Consider the following 21,958-nt stretch of genomic DNA (forward strand, 5'->3'; position numbering starts at 1 on the left):
AAATGGAGGTCATTTAAGGGTGAAATTATGAGGGTACAGAATCTTTATGTTCCTGTTCGGTTGAAAGGAAAGGTTAAAGGTTTGAAAGCGCCATGGTTTTCAAGGGATATTAGAAACTTGGTTCGAAAAAAGAGGGATGTCTACAATAGATATAGGCAGCATGGAGTAAAGGAATTGCTCGAGGAATATAAAGAATGTAAAAGGAAACTTAAGAAAGAGATTAGAAAAGCTAAAAGAAGTTACGAGTTTGGTTTGGCAAATAAGGTGGAAGTAAATCCGAAAGGCTTCTACAGTTATATTAAAAGCAAGAGGATAGTGAGGGATAAAATTGGTCCCTTAGAGAATCAGGGTGGTCAGCTATGTGTGGAGCCGAGGGAGATGGGAGAGATTTTGAACGATTTCTTCTCTTCGGTATTCACTAAGGAGAAGGATATTGAATGGTGTAAGGTGTGGGAAACAAGTAAGGAAGTTATGGAACCTATGACAATTAAAGAGGTGGAAGTACTGGCGCTTTTAAGAAATTTAAAAGTGGATAAATCTCCGGGTCCTGACCGGATATTCCCCAGGACCTTGAGGGAAGTTTGTGTAGAGATAGCAGGAGCTCTGACGGAGATCTTTCAGATGTCATTAGAAACAGGGATTGTGCCGGAGGATTGGCGTATTGCTCATGTGGTTCCATTGTTTAAAAAGGGTTCTAGAAGTAAGCCTGGCAATTATAGACCTGTCAGTTTGACATCAGTGGTGGGTAAATTAATGGAAAGTATTCTTAGAGATAGTATTTATAATTATCTGGATAGACAGGATCTGATTAGGAGTAGCCAGCATGGATTTGTGCGTGGAAGGTCATGTTTGACAAACCTTATTGAATTTTTTGAAGTAGTTACGAGGAATGTTGACGAGGGTAAGGCAGTGGATGTAGTCTATATGGACTTCAGCAAGGCCTTTGACAAAGTTCCACATGGAAGGTTAGTTAAGAAGGTTCAGTCGTTAGGTATTAATGCTGGAGTAATAAAATGGATTCAACAGTGGCTAGATGGGAGATGCCAGAGAGTAGTGGTGGATAATTGTTTATCGGGATGGAGGCCGGTGACTAGCGGGGTGCCTCAGGGATCTGTTTTGGGCCCAATGTTGTTTGTAATATACATAAATGATCTGGATGATGGGGTGGTAAATTGGATTAGTAAGTATGCTGATGATACTAAGGTAGGAGGTGTTGTGGATAATGAGGTGGGTTTTCAAAGCTTGCAGGGAGATTTATGCCGGTTAGAAGAATGGGCTGAACGTTGGCAGATGGAGTTTAATGCTGAGAAGTGTGAGGTTCTACATTTTGGCAGGAATAATCCAAATAGAACATACAGGGTAAATGGTAGGGCATTGAGGAATGCAGTGGAACAGAGAGATCTAGGAATAACAGTGCATAGTTCCCTGAAGGTGGAGTCTCATGTAGATAGGGTGGTGAAGAAGGCTTTTGGAACGCTGGCCTTTATAAATCAGAGCATTGAGTACAGAAGTTGGGATGTAATGTTAAAATTGTACAAGGCATTGGTAAGGCCAAATTTGGAATATTGTGTACAGTTCTGGTCACCGAATTATAGGAAAGATATCAATAAATTAGAGAGAGTGCAGAGACGATTTACTAGGATGTTACCTGGGTTTCAGCACTTAAGTTACAGAGAAAGGTTGAACAAGTTAGGTCTCTATTCATTGGAGCGTAGAAGGTTGAGGGGGGATTTGATCGAGGTATTTAAAATGTTGAGAGGGATAGATAGAGTTGACGTGAATAGGCTGTTTCCATTGAGAGTAGGGGAGATTCAAACGAGAGGACATGATTTGAGAGTTAGGGGGCAAAAGTTTAAGGGAAACACGAGGGGGTATTTCTTTACTCAGAGAGTGATAGCTGTGTGGAATGAGCTTCCTGTAGAAGTAGTAGAGGCCAGTTCAGTTGTGTCATTTAAGGTAAAATTGGATAGGTATATGGATAGGAAAGGAGTGGAGGGTTATGGGCTGAGTGCGGGTAGGTGGGACTAGGTGAGATTAAGAGTTCGGCACGGACTAGGAGGGCCGGAATGGCCTGTTTCCGTGCTGTGATTGTTATATGGTTATATGGTTAAACATTGCTATTGTTTCTTCTAAGTAAGGTCGAAGGGTTGGAGAAATGCAATTACATTTTATCTGGAACCTGACTGCATTTCATTATTGTTGCACGGTACGCTTCCATAAATTTGATCCTGGTTCTTGATGCATAGAATAACATGCACGTAGATAGTGCAGCTTTACAACACTTCCATTCCACATTGATCTGATACCAGGTTGCCCACCTGATGCCTGGTAGAATATCACTATACCGTTCCCCACATCCCCTCCCACTTTGATGCCAAATCCTCTCACACCCCAACCCCCTGCCACCAATGGCCCAGATTCTCACTCTGGTCAGACTTACTTGTTTTCATTTGCCTCCTCCACAATTATGACTTGAAAGGCCTTTGAGAATACAAGGGTAATTCAGTAACACATTATGTCCTGGCCTTGTGAATCATGTATTATTATAGTGATTATCCTTTGAAAATGTGATCATTAATCTGTTACATACTAGCCCATCAATATACCATTTTAAATGTAATTTAGTTGCTGGGTTATGTGTTCTTAGTAATGTAGATTTCTCTATTTTTCTATGAAACTTTCAAAATAAAAGATGCTAGACCATGTTTTTCCCCCCAAAAACAATGTGTAAAAATGTTTGTAGCTTTTACTTTAGACATTCACAACTACCATGGCCTTTAAGGTCAAACACAAGTGGAAATATAGAACAGGTGTAATCTTTAAATTTGCAACTGCTAAAATATTTCAAATCTTTAAAATTATCATAAAGTTATAGTAAAAACCCTATTGTTGACTCCAAACTGCGCAACATATATGTTGCTCCTTTTTAGCAATAATATTTCTCTTTTTTCTTCTAGGCTGCCGTACTGCTCCAAATGACCTAGTTTTCATTTTGGATGGTTCCTTCAGTGTAGGACCGGATAATTTTGAAATAGTCAAAAACTGGATTATTAATATATCTAGCAGTTTTGAAATAGGGACAGCCTTTACGCAAGTTGGTGTTGTGCAATATAGTGATGATCCTTTGCTAGAAATCCCATTGGAAGAACATGGGTCCAATGAAGACTTAATGGAAGCAATGGCAGCCATCTCATATAGGGGTGGAAACACTAGGACAGGAAAAGCCATAACATTTGGAGTTAATAACGTGTTTGCTACCTCGACTAGGGCTGCTAATACAGTTACTAAAGTGGCAATTGTACTTACGGATGGAAAATCTCAGGATGATGTGAAAGAGTCAGCAGAGGAAGCAAGGAAAAGGAAAATTATATTATTTGCAATTGGGGTTGGTCAGGAAATAGAAGATGCCGAGCTTCAAGCAATTGCTAATAAGCCATCATCTACCTATGTGTTCTATGTAGAGGACTACTCTGGTATCTCCAGAATTAGAGAAATAATGAAACAGAAACTATGTGAAGGTAAGAAACACATTATTACAAAGTTACTTAAACCCTTTAGTTTACAAAATGTCCAGTCATGATATTTTAAAATATGGTAATGCTCATTCATTACTGTGAAGAAAGCATGAAGATAAAAATATATGCACTATATTACATTAGATTGATCATGCTTCAGGAGCCACGGTGATAATATGTTCATCAAAATATTATGTAATTTGCATGACCTATTGTTCAGTTAAAACCAAATAGGGCAGAATCAGGTTTAATATCACCGGCATACATCATGAAATTTGTTGTCTTTGTGCCAGCAGTACAATGCAATACATAATAATAGAGAAAAAATGAATGACAGTAAATGTATATAATTAATAGTTAAATTAAATAAGTACTGGAAAAACAGAAGTAAAAAAGGAGTGAGATAGTGTTCATGGGTTCAATGTCCATTCAGAAATCGGATGCAGAGGGGAAGAAGCTGTTCCTGAATTGTTGAGAGTGTGCCTTCAGGCTTCTGTATTTCTTTCCTGATGGTAGCAATGAGGACAAGGCATGACCTGGGCAAAGAGGTCATGATGGATGATGATGGATGCTACCTTCTTGAGGCATCATTCCTTGAAGATATCCTTGATACCAAGGAGGCTAGTGCCCATGATGGAGATGATTAAGTTTACAACTCCCTGCAATTTATTTTGATTCTGTGCAGTAGCCCCTCCCACCCCAATAACAGATAGTGATGCAGCCAGTTAGAGTGCTCTCCAGAGTACATCTGTATAAAGTTGTGAGTATCTTTAGTAACATACTGTGCCTAATTTCCTCAAACTCCTAATGAATATAGTCACTGTTGTGCCTTCTTTATAGCAGCTATAATTTGGGTCCAGATAGATCCTCAGAAATATTGACACCCAGGGCTTTGAAGTTGCTCACTCTTTCCATTTCTGATCCCTCTATGAGGACTGTCATGTGTTCCCTTTCTGAAGTGCAAAATCAGTTCTTTGGTCTTACATTGAGTGCAAGGTTGTTGCTGTGACACTACTCAACTAGCTGATCTATCTCACCATCATCTGAAATTCTGCCAACCGAAGTTGTATCGTCAGCAAATATATAGATGGCATTTGAGCTGAGGCCAGCCACACAGTCATTGGTATAGAGAGGGAAGAACAGTGGACACAGAAATACCATGCTTCAGCAACTTGGAGGGGTATGTGCAAGTGATAGGATTCTAGTGCATCTACTGCATTTGTCCTTCTAGGTGATAGGTTTGCAATATGACAAAGATTAGTGGATGCCAGAAGATTAGGAATTTTAAACAAATTTGTAAGTGAGGGGAAGATGAAATTCAAGGGTAAGTTAGCCAATCATTTAGAAGTAGATTCCTAAAGGTTTATTTTTTAGATCCATAAAGGGAAAGAAAGAGGTTAGCATGGACATTGGACCATTTGAAAATGGTGTTGGGAACAGAGAAATGGCAGATGAGCTAAGTAAGTACTTTGTATCATCATCTACAGTGGGAGACATCAGTTATGTGCCAGAAATTCAGCAGTGTAATGGAGCAGAGGTGACTGTAATGGCTATTACTAAGCAAAAGGTGCTAGGGAAGCTGACAAGTCTGAAGGTGGACAAATCACCTGGTCCAGATGAACTACATCCCAAAATTCTGAAAAAAGTAGCTGGAAAGGTTGTGGAGGCATAAGTAGTGATCTTTCAGGAATCACTAGAATCAGAGAGAGTCCCAGAGGATTAGAAAATCACAAATGTGGCACCCTTGTTTAAAAGAAAGGGGAATAAAAAAACAGGACATTTTAGGCCAGTTAGCCAGACCTCAGTCATTGGTAAAATGTTAGAGTTCATTGTCCAAGATGAAATTCAGAATACTTGCAAGTATTCTGTTAATTTGTTTGGTTAAGGTGAGATCTTGCCTGACTCTTTCTTAGAATTCTTTGAGCAGATAACACGCAAGTTAAACAAAGGAAAGTAAGCAGATGTTATTTTACTTGGATTTTCAGAAGGCTTTTGACAAGGTACAAGACAGCAAAACAAGGCAAGAGCCTGTGATGTTAGAGGCAAAGTTCAAATATAGTGAAGTCATAGTGGTGATAAAGGGTTCCTTTTCAAAATGGCAGCTGGTAACAAGTGGAATTCTTAATGGTCAGTATTGGGACCATAGAATTTCACTTTATGCATTAATGATTTCAGTGAAGGAACTGATTACATTGTGGCTCAGTTTGCAGATGATACCAAGATTGATGGAAGGGCAGGTAGTGTCATGGATGCAAGGAATCTGCAGAAGGACTTGAATTGGTTAAAAGAGTGGGTAAAGAAATGGCAAATGGAATACTGCTTAGGCGAAGGTTATAAATTTTGGTATAGATTTTCTAAATGGGGAGAGAATTCAAAGACCAGAGTTGCAAAGGGACAGTTTAGTATGAGAATCAGGTTTATTACCATATTGTTATATAATATTTGTTTGCAGCAACAATTACTTTCAATTACAAATTATTCATTTCTTTATATAATATTTAATTAATGTAGTGGAGAAACTTGATGGAGGAAAAGAAGCTGTTTCTGAATCATTGAGTGTGGGTCTTCAGGCTCCTGTATCTTCTTGTTGATGGTAATAATGAGAAGAGGGAATGTTCTGAATGGTGAAGATCTTTAATGCCGCCTTCTTGAGGAAGTACCTTCTTGAAAAAATCCTTGATGGTAGGGAGGGTAGCACCCAGAATAGAGTTAGCTGAGTCTGCAGTTCTTTGAGCCTCTTGAGACCCTGTATATTACAGGCTCTATACCAGATGCTAATGCAACAAATTAATCTTAGTCCATAGGTCTGCAATGGGCATAACATAGTAGACAGTATGAAATATGAAATTAGGCAAGATACCAGTAAAAATTAAAAAACAGAAAATTGTCTAAATAACAAATAATTAATATATTTTGGTTAGCTAAAGCTTGGAATTCCTAGCATGCCAATCACACATACACATGGAGACCACTTTATTAAGCATCTCCTATGCTTAATAAAGTGGTCACTAAGTGCATGTCCATGGTCTTCTGCTGCTGTAGCTCATCCACTTCGAGATTCAATGCATTGGGTATTCAGAGATGCTGTTCTGCACATCACTGTTGTAACATATAGTTATCTGAATTACTGTCACCATCCTGTCAGCTGAAACTAGTCTGGTCATTCTCCTCTTACATTTGTCATGTTTTTTTGTTTCTTGCACATTCTCTGTAAACTCTAAAGATTATTGTGCATGAAAATTCTAGATCAGCCGTTTCTGAAATACTCAAACCACCCTCTCTGACACCAACAATGATTCCACAGTCCAAGTAATTTATCACATTCCTTCCCCATTCTGATGTTTGGTCTGAACAATAACTGAACCTCTTGACCACGTTTGCACGTTTTTATGTATTAAGTTATTGCCACATAATTGGCTGATTAAATAGTTGTATTAATGAACAGGTGTGCAGATGTACCTAATAAAGTGGCCACTGAGTATATATGTACAAACCCAGCAAGCAACTTGGAAGACAAATAGTTTTTAGATACTAGGGGTGCCAAAGCTACTGCTAGATTGGTTTTTCACTTTTTTTTTGAGAATGTAGCATCCAAGTAGCAGCTGGAAAGCTCTGCAACATGATGTGCCTTAATTCCAAAAGGCATTGACAACCTGCATGAAAATCTTATAGTTAAATCCAATATAATAGTGGTTTGGGGGTAGACTTTAGAAATGGATAAAAGTGTGCAGACAAATACACCTTTTTTGTTATTTCCAGATGAATTTATATTATATTAAGTCTATCAAGGTGAATTGCCTTATCAGATGAAAATTTTATGCAAACCTCGAAATCAGTTTGGAAAACAAATGCCCTTCTTATGCATTACAGTCAGTGGCCAGTGTATTAAGTACCTTGTGTGGCTGTTGAGCATATGTTCGTGGTCTTCTGCTGCTGTAGCCCATTCACTTCAAGGTTCCACATGTTACACATTTAGACATGCTCTTCTGGACACCACTGTTGCAATGTGTGGATATTTGAGTTACCCTTGCCATCCAGTCTGGCCGTTCTCCTCTGACTTCTTTTATTAACAAGGTATTTTTTGCCCACAAAACTGATGCTCACTTGATGGTTTTTTTTGCTCTGTTCTTTATAATCTCTAGAAACAGTAGTGCATGAAAATTGCAGGAGATCAGCAGTTTCTGAGGTACAGTACTCAATACTCAAACCACCCGAGTGGCACTAACACTCATTCCATGGTCAAAGTCACTTGGATCATATTTCTTCCCCATTCTGTTGTTTGATCTGAGCAAGAACTGAACTTCTTAACCAATTCTGCATGCTTTTATGCATTGAGTTGCTGCCACATGATTGGCTGATTAGATATTTGCATTAATAAGTAGGTGCAAAGGAATCACAATTCTGTCTCCTGTGATCATAATTTTATCTCTTTTACCATAGCATTGGAGAGGGACAGGAACAGACAAGTTAGGAAAGCATTTAATTAGAGTAAGGGGAAATATGAAGCTATCTGGAAGGAACTTGGAAGCATAAATTGGGAACCGATGTTCTCAGGGAAATGTACGGCAGAAATGTGGCAAATGTTCAGGGGATATTTGTGCGGCGTTCTACATAGCTACATTCCAATGAGACAGGAAAAGGATGGTAGGGGACAGAAACTGTGGTGTACAAAGACCGTTGAAAATCTAGTCAAGAAGAAAAGACTTTTTAAGGACATTGAATTTTCCAAAACTATCACCCAAAGAACGTTTAATATTAGAAACTCCCATTACAGATGAAGAAATAAAAGGTGTTATTTTTTCAATGAATTCTGGTAAAGCACCAGGTCCAGATGGTTAGACAGTAGAATTCTTTAAGTGTTTTTCTTCTATTCTCTCTCCTTGGTTAGGTAGAGTTTTTAAAGAAGCAATTAGATTAGGTAAATTACCACAATCATTTTATAGGGCTTCTATTTCTTTAATTTTAAAAAAGAATAAAGATCCTACTGATTGTGCATCATATAGACCGATATCTTTGTTGAATGTAGATTCTAAGATTTGTTCCAAGATATTGGCGACTAGGTTGGAGAGGGTGTTTCCTTGAATTATATCTGTGGACCAAACTGGATTTATTAAAAACCGTTACTCTTCTTTTAATATTAGGAGATTAATAAATCTTGTTTACTCTCCTTCACGTAGTACTCCAGAATGTGTCATTTCATTAGACACTGAGAAAGCATTTGATAGAGTTGAATGGCCATATTTATTTACTGTGCTTGAGAAATTTAATTTTAGTTGGACATTTATATCTTGGATTAAATTGATATATCATACCCCAGTAGCTTCGGTTATTACTAATAATCAAAGATCTCTCTTTTTTCACTTATTTTGGGGCACCAGGCAAAGTTGTCCTCTTAGTCCATTACTATTTGATATTGCTCTGGAAACTTTAGCAATTGCTATTCGAAAATCACCTAATATTTTTAGTATTACCATGGGAATGACATACATAAACTATCATTATATGCAGATGATTTATTATTATATATTTTTAATCCTGAGGAATCTATCCCAGCAGTTTTATCTTTGTTGGCTCAGTTTAGTAATTTTTCGGGTTACAAACTGAACCTTAATAAAAGCGAACTGTTTCCTTTAAATATGCAGGTTCCAATTTATGGACATTTACCTTTTAGATTGGTTACTGACTATTTTATATATTTAGGTGTTAAAATTACAAAAAAACATAAGGATTTATTTAAGGCTAATTTTTTACCTTTAATTGATCAGATTAAACATTTATTTACCAATTGGTCACCGATGTCTTTGTCATTGATAGGTCGGATCAATGCTATCAAGATGATTATATTACCTAAATTTTTATTCTTATTTCAAGCGGTACCAATTTTTATTCCGAAATCTTTTTTTGTTAGTGTTGATTCAAAAATTTCTTCATATATATGGCAGAATAACAATCCTAGGCTAGGTAAAAGATATTTACAGAAGTCTAAAAAGGAGGGTGGTCTGGCACTGCCAAATTTTAGATTTTATTATTGGGCAATTAATATCCACTATTTGAAATTTTGGTTATAGGACTTGGATTAACTTCAAGACCTCATTGGGTAAATCTTGAATGTAAATCGGTACAAGGGTTTTCATTGGGTTCTATTTTAGGGACTTCACTTCCCTTTGCTCTTTCTAAATTGTATAAACAATTGGATAATCCAATAGTTAAATGCACTTTACGAATATGGTTTCAATTTCGGAAATTTTTTGGATTGAATCAATTTATTTTAGCAAGTCCTATTAAATCTAACTTTTTTTTCTATCCCTCTATTATGGACCAAGCCCATTTGAGTTGGAAAACTAAAGGTATATTACGATTTTGTGATTTATTTTTGGATAATTGTTTCATGTCCTTTGAACAATTATCTAACAAATATAATTTACCTAGATCCTATTTCTTTAGACAATTACAGGTTAAAAACTTTTTAAAATATTGTCCTTCCTACTTTCCTGAATCTATATTCTATGGATAGTTCAGAAAATTTTTTAGATTTAAATCCTTTTTAGAAAGGTGCAATAGCAACTATCTATAATATAATTATGAAGATTCATTCAGATGCATCTAATAAAATTAAAAATGATTGGGACAGGTAACTTAAGCTTACTTTACCTATTAAAAAATGGGAAAAAATTCTTCAATTAGTTAACTCATCCTCTATATGTACTAAACATTCGTTGATACAGTTTAAAGTAGTGCATAGGGCCCATATGTCTAAGGATAAATTAGCTCGTTATTATTCTCATATAAGTCTAGTGTGTGATAGATGTCATTCTGAGACAGTCTCTTTAACCCATATGTTTTGGTCATGTTCTTCTTTGAAAAATATTGGGAAGATATCTTTGATATTATTTCAACTGTATTGAATATTGATTTACAACCTCATCCTATCACTGCAATATTTGGTTTACTAATGATGGAACCACACCACTTAACCCCTTCAGTGCGTCAGATGATTGCATTTCTTACATTAATGGCTAAAAGATCTATTTTGCTGAATTGGAAAGAGATTAATCCTCCCACCACATTTCACTGGTTCTCTCAAACTATGTTATGTTTAAACTTAGAACAAATCAGAAGTGTTATATATGATCCATCCATTAAATTTGAAAAGACTTGGAGGCCTTTTATTCAACACTTTCATATGATGTGATTTGACCTTTTTCCAAACCTACTCTCTTGTTTTAATATATACAGGGAGGTTTGGAGTTAATGACACTAATGGTTCTCTCTTTTTTGATGTTACAAACAGCCCGTGTTCTTTTTTTTTCTTAGTTTTTGGTTAGTATTGTTTAGATTAGTTTTTTGGGGGGGTATATTTTTTTTCTTTTTGGATATGTTAATCCTTTCTTCTATGTATACTACATTTGTACTTGAACAATTCTGGGAGGTTTATTACCTTTGTATTAACTGTATATATATATTTATATATGTTAACCATTAACAATGTAATCCCAATAATTGTGTAGCAATATTATGTTATATCCATTATTCTGATATTAATAAAAAGAATGAAAAAGAAAGAAAGGAAAAGCTTACGAAAGGTTCATGAAACTAGGTAATGATAGAGACCTAGAAGATTATAAGGCTAGCAGGAAGGAGCTTAAGAATGAAAGTAGGAGAGCCAGAAGGGGCCATGAGAAAGCCTTGGTGAGCAGGATTAAAGAAAACCCCAAAGACATTCTACAAGAATGTGAAGAGCAAGAGGATAAGACATGAGAGAATCGGACCAACCAAGTGTGACATTGGAAAAGTGTGTATGGAACCGTAGGAGATAGCAGAGGTACTTAATGAATACTTTGCTTCATAATTCACTACGGAAAAGGATCTTGGTAATTGTAGAGATGATTTACAGCAGACTGAAAAGCTTGAACATATAGACATTAAGAAAGATGATGTGTTGGAGCTTTTGAAAAGCATTGAGTTGGCTAAGTCTCTGGGACTGGACAAGATGTACCCCAGGCTACTTTGGGAGGCGAGGGAGGAGATTGCTGAACCTCTGATCTTTACATCATCAATGGGGACGGGAGAGGTTCCAGAGGATTGGAGGGCTGCAGATGTTGTTCCTTTATTCAAGAAAAGGATTAGAGATAGCCCAGGAAATTATAGATCAGTGAGTCTTATTTCAGTGGTTTGTAAGTTGACGGGAAAGATCCTGAGAGGAAGGATTTATGAACATTTGGAGAGGCATAGTATGATTAGGAATTGTCAGCTTGGCTTTGTGAAAGGCAGGTCGTGCCTTACGAGCCTGATTGAATTTTTTGAGGATGTGACTAAACACATTGATAAAGGTACAGCAGTAGATGTAATGTATATGGATTTCAGCAAGGCATTTGATAAGGTACCCCATGCAAGGCTTATTAAGAAAGTAAGGAAGCATGGGATCCAAGGGGACCTTGCTTTGTGGATCCAGAATTGGCTTGCCAACAGAAGGCAAAGAACAGTTGTAGATGGGTCATATTCTGCATGGAGGTTGGTGACCAGTGGTACACCTCAGGGATCTGTTCTGGGACCCCTTCTCTTTGTGATGTTTATAAATGACCTGGATGAGGAAATGGAGGGATGGGTTAGTAAATCTGATGACACAAAGGTTGGGGGTGTTGTTGATAGTGTGGAGGGCTGTCAGAGGTTACAGCGGGACATCGATAGGATGCAAAACTGGGCTGAGAAGTGGCAGATGGAGTTCAACCTAGATAAGTGTGAGGTGGTTCATTTTGGTAGGTCAAATATGATGGCAGAATATAGGTTTAATGGTAAGACTCTTGGCAGTGTGGAGGATCAGAGGGATCTTGGGGTTCAGGTCCATAGGACACTCAAACCTGCTGCACAGGTTGACTCTGTGGTTAAGAAGGCATACGGTGCATTGGCCTTCATCAACTGTGGGATTGAGTTTCACAGCCGAGAGGTAATGTTGCAGTTATATAGGACCCTGGTCAGACCCCACTTGGAGTATTGTGCTCAGTTCTGGTCACCTCACTACAGGAAGAATATGGAAACTACAGAAAGCGTGCAGAGGAGATTTACAAGGATGTTACCTGGATTGACTGAATTCAGCCTTTTCTTCTTGGAACGGCGGAGGATAACAGGTGACCTGATAGAGGTGTATAAGATGATGAGAGGCATTCATCGTGTGGATAGTCAGAGGCTTTTAAGGTGCTTGGAAGTAGGTACAGAGGAGATGTCGGGGGTACGTTTTTTACGCAGAGAGTGGTGAGTGTTGTGGAATGGGCTGCCAGCAACGGTGGTGGAGTTGGATATGATCAGGTCTTTTAAGAGACTCCTGGATAGGTACATGGAGCTTAGAAAAATAGAGGGCTCTGGGTAACCGTAAGTAATTTCTAAAGTAAGTACATGTTCAGCACAGCATTGTGGGCTGAAGGGCCTGTATTGTGCTGTAGGGTTTCTATGTTTCTATGAATGCCTAAGAAAGTGACTATTGAGTGTATCTTGTAACAATAAATGGTTAAACATTTTGAATGAAATCTGTTAAATAAACTCCATCCGAGCAAAATTAGAAAGTATAGGTTTAATAGTAAAACATTTTACATTCATCCACATTTCCTTATATTCTTATGCCATGTCAAGAGTACAGCGTTGTGTTAGGGTTGGGACCTAAATAGTTAAATGGCCATATATTTGAAATTGACAACTCTTGAACTCTTGCAGTTTACATTGGTTAAATTTCATTTGAAAACAAAACAATGTCAAATTAAGCAGCTTCCGTTTAAGGTTTTAATCTAGTAGCTATTAAGAAATACTATATTTTGATGTAAAATTCTTCTGCCACTTTCTTTAGATACTTCCCATTTGTGAACTTTAGGAGTAAAATTTATGTTGTCCTTTCCAGAAACTGTCTGTCCTACAAGAATACCTGTGGCATCACGAGATGAAAAAGGATTTGATATCCTTGTTGGATTAGATATTAGGAAGAAGGCTGGTGGAATTCAAGGCTCATATCATGGGAAAAAAGCTTACAGGGTTACAGCACTGACTGATTTAACAGAAAGAACGAGGTATTCATTATCAGAATCTACTTACAGGAAAATAATTTCCTCTTCAAAGAACTTTGATTAAGATTATTATGATGTATTTATTTTATAATTTAAAAAAACAATTATCTTAATTGCAGCGATATCTTTCCCGATGGTCTTCCTCCTTCCTATGTCTTTGTGTCTACGTTACGATTCACGAGGCCTGCAACAAAAGAAAAATGGGATTTGTGGAGAATCTTAGCTTTAGATGGCACAATTCAAACAGCTGTTACACTGAATGGAGAAGACAACACCGTGATTTTTCATACAACACAAGTGGTGAATGATACACAGTCTGTGACCTTCACATCTGCACTTATAAAGGTAGAAATATTTTATTATTTGTGGGCCATTTGTACTCTTGAATGGGATTATCATTTATTACAAATTCCATTTTTTAGAATGTTATTGTAGGTGACCTATTTCAGAAGCTATTTGTATATTGATATATGGAAGCATATTAACTAGTAACAATGTTCAATGGTTATCCATCATGGGCCATCATGAGCACTAGCCTCCATAGTATCCAGGTCACTGTCAAGGAGCAGTGCCTTGGAAAGGCAGCATCCATCATTAAGGACCTCCATCACCCAGGACATGCCCTCTTCTCATTGCTACCATCAGGAAGGAGATACAGAAGCCTGAAGGCACACAGTCAACAATTCAGGATCAGCTTCCTTCCTTCTGCCATCCAATTTCTGATTGGACATTGAACCCATGAACACTACCTTATAACTTATTTTTTAATTTCCTATTTTTTGCACTAATTATTTCATTTAACTATTTTATATAGTTTTTAGAATTTTTGGTTTCAGATTAAAAATAAAAGGCTATGATGTTCAACTTAGGAATGTTGTGTCAGCCAGTCAGGCTGGCGGAATCAGGAGAAACTTCAAGAGAGTGGGATGGAGAGAGATTTGTGACAGTGTGGTTCATTGGTTTTTTTTGGGGGGGAGCTGTGGAAAGGACAGGAGGGAAGATGGCTGAGGATGTCGTGGGAAGGAGCATCCCTGATGCACCAAGAGCTTTGTGCAGATGAATGGCTCCAAGGAGGAAGGGCCATTACTCCCCATGAGAGTGCCCGTTCAGATGGATTTCGAGCAACGTTTGGAATCTGGTATGTGTTTTCACACAGACTGTGGGTCCAGCGCACGGTAAAAAGATAGCTTCGAAATGTGCTCCAACTTTATGTGCACACTTGGACTGGTTAACTGTAATGGGCCCTTTTATTTCTTTTTCTTTTCTTTTTGCTAATTGTTCAATAAAGCTGATTTTGTAAATATATTTTCTTTATAATTTTATGCAGTGTACAAGTTGTTATTTCTTGGCAACTGACAATTGTGTATGGGCAGTATTTATGCTGCATTTGCTCAAATCAAGGTTTCTTTAATTGGAACACCTGTTTTGTTGACCTGCCAAATCATACCAACCCTCGATGCCTACTGTTTATGAAAGGTGGCCTTCTCACCACTGAATCCCATGACTGTTAGCGGGGCTGGCAACAAGCCAGGTTTCCATATGAATCCAGTGAGGGGGCTATCATCCAGCAATTCGTTCAATGCTGTGTAATTGCTGTTAAGAATTGATTAAGTGGTTTGTGTGTTTAAGTTTGTGTTTAAACTTGTGTCGGGGAAAGTGACTATTATGGATGCTGCAGGGATTAAGATTTGGTGGGATTCAAAGATTCAAATAATGCTTGTGTTTTGAGCAGGGTAGATGTTCAAACTCTCAATGAACTTTTATTCAGAGTGTTGAGTTCTGTAAAAGCTTTGGAGAATGCTACTCTGATTGAATGGCATTTTGATCACTCGGCTTGTAAGGATACTGTGTTAGTCCAGACTAGCAGTGACATGAGTGAATTCATGCTGCCTGATAGGTTGGGAGACCCTGGAGAGGCGGGGTTATGGGCAGTCCATATTTTTAGAAAGTGGTACATGTAGCTGAAGGTGAAGACTTTAGAGACAAGTTGTTCTTATTTCTGCAAAGTGAATGAAAAGAATTGTCTGATGTGAAAGATCTAACGAGCCCTTCGGCAGTTGATTTAAATTCTGAGCTGGTTATGAATATAACATAACTGGTTGATAAATGCAGAAGTGTATCTCCAGAGAGCCAAAGTTATAGTGTTCTCTGGGGTCAAGCCCACACCTGATGGGGAAGAAGAATATGAGGCTTGGGCTGAGCAGACATCTCAGTTACTGGATGAATGGCAGTGCTCAGATATAATATAAAAAGCAAATTGGTAGGGAGTTTAAAAGGTCCAGTGGCTGATGTGGTAAGATACCTAAAGGGGAAAAATCCATTAGCTACATCAACTAATTACCTGCAAGCCCTAGAAGATGCTTTTGGCTGATCTGATGATGAAGTTTAGGCACACATTCCAGGAGAAGAGAAGCTGTCTGCTTACATTTTCAGGTTGGAGAAACTGCTTCATTGTTTGTGCCACAAAGGGGGCATTTAACTGTCTGAGAGAAATTGCTTAAGGATGCCATGTTAAGGGCATGCTGTCACATGACATGATTGCTCTACATATTTGAATGACCTGCAAGATGCGTCCTCCTCCATCTTTTACCGAGTTACACAGAGAAAGAGGAAAACATAATTGAGAAGTGGGACATTTCCAAAAGCTGAGTAATGTCTTCAGTGGTAGCCTCTGTTGCTAAAGTGGCCCCTGAGGCCATGGAGATAGGGTGGAAAACCTTCGAGCTGAGCTGATTCGATGGATGTCTGCTAATGTTTCAGCTAAACATGATGCATCTGTTGGAAACCTGACCAACCTGTAAGGGTCTCTTAACTAGAGAGGTGACAAATATTTTCTGTTACAACTATGAAGAAGATGGACATTTCAGATGAGACTGTGAGGGACAGGAAATCTTCAAAAAGTAAGTCAGTGGTTAATCAAACAGAGAAGAAAAGAGGCAAAACTATGGAGGAACTGATGTACCATCAATAACTCTCTCTGAAACGTAAAGGTGAGATATCGGCTTTTATTGACTGGAAGAAGGAACAAGCAGTGGTTGACCACCATACTACATCCTGGAGACAGAGAGGCCGGGCTCAGACCTCAATCGTTTTTATACCAGGGTCTGTGGGAGGAGCCACAGGAGCAGTCAACAGGTGGCATGTCCAGACAGGTATATGTAGTTCACCACATTCACCCCCCCTCCTTTGTTTTAAAAGAGAGTCCCCATGTGGCGAAGTTTCTTACAAGTATATTTACAGGTTAAGTCTATCAGGTGGTCGAATCAGTCGCTGCGATCTCCGTAGCTCCGGCTGTGATTGCACCGGAGACGGTAGTTGTGCTGGTTCCGGCCTAACTGGAGGTGTCAGCCCACTAGGCGTCAGTGATCCCTCATGCGTGTGCGAGGCGCCTGGTATATATGCGTACGAGACACCCAGTATAGGAGTGTCGTGAGGAGTCTGTGTAGGGCTCGGTGTGCGCGGTGTCTCCTCGGGTACAGGGTTCATAGTTACCGTGGAGTGTTCGGGGTAGTGATCTGCTGCTCCTGCGGGCGCCAGGTCGTGGACGGAGACCGTGTCCTCCCGCCCATCAGGTAAGACCACGTAGGCATACTGGGGGTTCGCATGTAGTAGGTGAACCCTCTCGACCAGCAGGGAGTATTTATTACTCCTCACATGTTTCCGGAGCAGCACTGGCCCTGGGGACGTCAGCCAAGCTGGTAGGGTGGTCCCAGTGGCAGACTTCCTGGGAAAAGAGAATAGGCGCTTGTGAGGGGTGGCATTGGTGGACGTACATAACAGGGAGCAGATAGAGTGGAGTGCCTCAGGGAGGACCTCCTGCCATCGGGAGACCAGCAACCCTTTTGACTTAAGGGCTAAAAGTGTGGCCTTCCACACTGTGGCATTCTCCCTCTCCACCTGTCCATTTCCCCGGGGATTATAACTCGTGGTTCGACTAGTAGCAATGCCCCTAGCTAGCAGGTACCAGCGCAGCTCATCACTCATAAAGGAGGACCCTCTATCACTGTGGATATAGCAGGGATATCCGAACAGAGTGAAGAGCTGGCGCAGAGCTTTTATGACGGACGTGGTAGTGGTGTCGGGGCAGGGGATGGCAAAGGGGAACCGCGAGTACTCGTCGATAATGTTGAGAAAGTAGACATTGCAGTCAGTGGAGGGAAGGGGGCCCTTAAAGTCAACACTCAGTCGCTCAAAGGGGCGGGTGGCCTTGATAAGTTGCGCCGTTTCAGGATGGTAGAAGTGCGGTTTGCACTCAGCGCAGACTTGGCAGTCCCTGGTCATTGTCCTGATGTCCTCCAGGGATTACGGCAGGTTCCGGGCTTTCACGAAATGGTAAAATCGGGTGACCCCCAGATGGCAAAGATGTGCATGGAGGGCATATAGCTGGTCGAGCTGTGCACTAGCACACGCTCCCCGGGATAGGGCATCAGGGGGCTCATTGAGCCTTCCAGGCCGGTACAGGATATCATAGTTGTAGGTGGAGAGTTCTATTCTCCACCGCAAAATTTTATCATTTTTGATTTTGCCCCGCTATTGGTTGCTGAACATGAATGCAACCGAGCGCTGGTCAGTCAGCAAGGTGAACCTTTTGCCGGCGAGATAGTGCCTCCAGTGCCTAATAGCTTCCACTATGGCCTGGGCTTCTTTCTCCACCGCGGAGTGCCGAATTTCAGAGCCTTGAAGGGTACGAGAAAAGAATGCTATTGGCCTGCCTGCCTGATTGAGGGTAGCAGCAAGCGTGAAATCGGAGGTGTCACTCTCTACTTGGAAGGGAATGCTCTTGTCCACCACATGCATCGTTGCTTTGGCAATGTCCCCTTTATCGCAGCTGAAGGCCGCGCAGGCCTCGGCAGAGAGGGGAAAAGTGGTAGACTTGACCAGGGGGCGGGCCTTGTCTGCGTAATGGGGGACCCATTGGGCGTAATAGGAAAAGAAGCCCAGGCACCATCTGAGGGCTTTGAGAGTGGTGGGAAGAGGGAATTCTAACAGGGGGCGCATACGGTTGGGATCAGGGCCAATGACCCCGTTTTCCACGACATACCCAAGGATAGCGAGTCAGGTGGTTCCGAACACACACTTGTCCCTATTATAAGTAAGGTTCAGGGCTTCGGCCACTTGGAAAAATCATTGGAGGTTGGCGTTGTGATCCGGCCAGTCGTGACCACAGATGGTGATGTTATCCAGATAGGGAAATGTGGCCTTCAGTTGGCACTGGTCCACCATCCGGTCCATTTCCCTCTGGAAGACCGAGACACCATTTGTGACACCAAATGGGACGCGCAGGAAGTGATAGAGCCTGCCGCCCGCCTCGAAGGCAGTGTAGGGGCGGTCCTCTGGGCGGATGGGGAGCTGGTGATAAGCAGATTTCAGATCTATTGTCGAGTACACCTTGTACTGAGCTATCTGGTTGACCATATCCGCGATGCAGGGTAGGGGGTACGCGTCAAGCTGCATGAACCTATTGATGGTTTGACTATAGTCCACGACCATCCTATTTTTCTGCCCGGTCCGAACAACAACCACCTGGGACCTCCAAGGGCTTGTGCTTGGCTCAATGATCCCCTCCCCGAGCAGCCGCTGCACCTCTGACTGAATGAAGGCCCTGTCCCCTGCGCTGTACCTCCTGCTTTTAGTTGCCACAGGTTTACAGTCGGGGGTCAGGTTGGCGAACAGTGGTGCGGGAGGGATCTTGAGGGTGGAGAGGCTGCAAGTGGTGTCGGTAGCGCAGCTGTCAGCATGGTGCTGGGTGGGACGTGTGGTTCGGTGTGTGTGTGTGTGTGTGGTCAGTAGCAGGGTATGTGGCGAAGACCCACCAAACTGAGGATTCCTGACAGTGAGTGGTGGGAGGGGCCCGTCATATGCCATAGTCACACTTTCAAGGTGGCTCTGGAAGTCCAACCCCAATAGCACAGGTGCGCACAGTTGAGGCATGACCAGTAGTGCAAAGTTCCGATATTCTGTTCCCTGCACCACCAATGTCGCTACACAACCCACCCGGATGTCTGTGGAATACGACCCAGAAGCCAAGCCAAGCCAGAAGTAACGGCTTACCGGCCGTGTCACGAGTCCGCAGCGTTGCACTGTGCCCGGGTCAATAAAACTCTCAGTGCTGCCCACGTCAAACAGGCAGCTAGTCCTGTGCCCCTCCAGCAGGATGTCCATCATTGACCTTGCAAGCTGGTGTGGGGCGCTTTAGTCGAGGATTACGGTGGCCAGAGTTGAACTGCCGTCTTGGTGACCGGTAAGCACCGGTGGGTCGGGGGCGGGGTATGTTGACGCCAACAAAGATGGCCGCCCACATCCGGGCATGCAAGATGGCGGCCCCCATGCCTCACATGCAGCGCTGCCCGACCCCGCTCGTGGTTTAGACTTACAGACCTTGGCGAAATGGCCCTTCTTCCCACAGCTGGAGCAGGTCGCTTCTCGGGCCGGGCAGCGTTTTCGGGGGTGCTTTTCGAGTCCGCAGAAGTAACACTGCGCAGGCTTTTGACTGGCCGCAGCTGTGGTCGGGTTCGGGGAGTTCATGGAATCGCGACTGGCAGCAGCGTTGGCGAATTTGTTCGCAAGAACCGGCGGCGGCGAGGTCTGAGGCGTCCACGGGACCGGCGGGGGATCGCACGGCTGGACAGCATCAGCGTTGTGCAGCGCAGCCTCCAGCGGGTTGGCCGTCTCGATCGCCGAGCGTAAGGTAAGATCGGCATTTTCCAGCAGCCGCTGACGCACATACACTGACCTGATTCCTGTAACAAAGGCATCTCGTACCAAGAGTTCCACATGCTGTTCCGCCTTAAGAGTTTTGCAGTCACAAGTTCGGACGAGTGTCTGTAGGGTTCGGAGAAACTGGGCGCTCGATTCTCCAGGCCGCTGTCGTCGCGTAGCTAAGCGATGTCTTGCGTAGACGGTGTTCACCGGCCGCAGATACTGTCTTTTGAGGGCGTCCAGTGCCCCTTCGTAGGTTGACAGGCCCCTGATAAGTGAGTAAACTTTCGGGGTGACCCTCGAGAGGAGAATTCGGTGCATAACAGCGGGTTCAGTTGCACTAACCTCCTCCAAGTATGATTGGAAGCATGCAAGCCAGAGTTCAAAGGCAATAGCTGCTTCAGGGTCTTGGGGGTCCAAATCCAATCTTTCTGGATGTAAAACGCTTTCCATGTTTTAAAACTTCCAGTCAATAAAATTGATGCACCATCAATAACTCTCTCTGAGACGTAAAGGTGAGATATCGGCTTTTATTGACTGGAAGAAGGAACAAGCAGTGGTTGATCACCATACTACATCCTGGAGACTGAGAGGCCGGGCTCAGGCCTCAATCACCTTTATACCGGGGTCTGTGGGAGGAGCCACAGGAGCAGTCAGCAGGGGGCGTGTCCAGACAGGTATATGTAGTTCACCACAGGAACCCAGTAAAGGAATGGGCTGGTGTTTCAGAAAGGACACGTTCTAATCAGTATGTAAAAGGGAAATACTGAAGTGCAGAACACTATTCCTGAAGGTCTAGTGGGAACAAGCTCTGATGTATTCATATGGTTGAAGGTGCTTATGCTAAAGCCATACTTGACACAGGTTCTCGTCATTTTGCTTTATAGATCCTTATACAACCAGTATTTGATGCACTTACCATTTGTGAGATTGCCTCCGTTTTATCTACCGAGTGAGTTCAGCCACACCAGCAATTGCTTGTTGTCTACATTCCGCTTTCCCAACGCAGTCCCGATGCTGCATGTGACATCATACACACTACCATCACGAGAGTCCAGATTCAAAACCCCAATGCATTTATTGCAGTATCGGGAAATTTCAACCATGTTTCTCCCTCAACAATCCTACCCACCTTAAGTGTCATACAAGAGAAAATAAAAATTGGATCTCTTGTATGCAAATGTTAAAGATACATACAACTCTACAGCTCTCCCCCCACTTGGAAGATCAGATCACAACCTGGTTCTCCTCATGTATAAGCCCAAGATACAGCAGCAGCTAGCTGCCACAAAGGTCGTAAAGAAATGGTATCCAGAGGCCATTGAGGCCTCCTTGAAGGGTTGCTTTGAGGTTACTGACTGGAATGTGCTTTGTGTATCATATAGGGAGGATATTAATGGACTTACTGGTTGCATCATTGGCTACATCAGCTTCGATATGGACACAGTAACACCATCAAGGACTGTTCGCTGCTTCCCTAACAACAAACCATGGGTCACTAGTGATCTAAAGGCTCTTCACAACCACAAAAAGAGAGCCTTTAAGTCAGGAGATAGGGAGGAATTGAAACATATGCAGAGGGAGCTAATGGAGAAGATTGAGGTGGCTAAAGAGGAATACAGGAGAGAGCTGGAGAACAAGTTTGAGCAGAGTACACATGGGAAGTGTGGTGAGACATGGAAGAGCATCACTGGT

The 21,958-nt window shown here is 41.6% G+C and overlaps 1 protein-coding gene across 1 annotated transcript in view; it reads left to right on the forward strand.

Moving 5' to 3' along the window:
* Positions 1 to 21,958, forward strand: part of LOC140732671 (collagen alpha-1(XXI) chain-like) — a 59,122-nt gene that overhangs the window by 15,536 nt on the left and 21,628 nt on the right. Inside the window, exons 3-5 of the mRNA XM_073055360.1 lie at positions 2,958 to 3,518; positions 13,402 to 13,567; positions 13,684 to 13,909. Of these exons, the coding sequence (XP_072911461.1) occupies positions 2,958 to 3,518; positions 13,402 to 13,567; positions 13,684 to 13,909 (953 nt within the window). The remainder of the gene's footprint in view (positions 1 to 2,957; positions 3,519 to 13,401; positions 13,568 to 13,683; positions 13,910 to 21,958) is intronic.

The sequence above is a fragment of the Hemitrygon akajei genome, chromosome 9 (assembly GCF_048418815.1).
Source record: "Hemitrygon akajei chromosome 9, sHemAka1.3, whole genome shotgun sequence".
NCBI classification, from domain to species: domain Eukaryota; kingdom Metazoa; phylum Chordata; class Chondrichthyes; order Myliobatiformes; family Dasyatidae; genus Hemitrygon; species Hemitrygon akajei.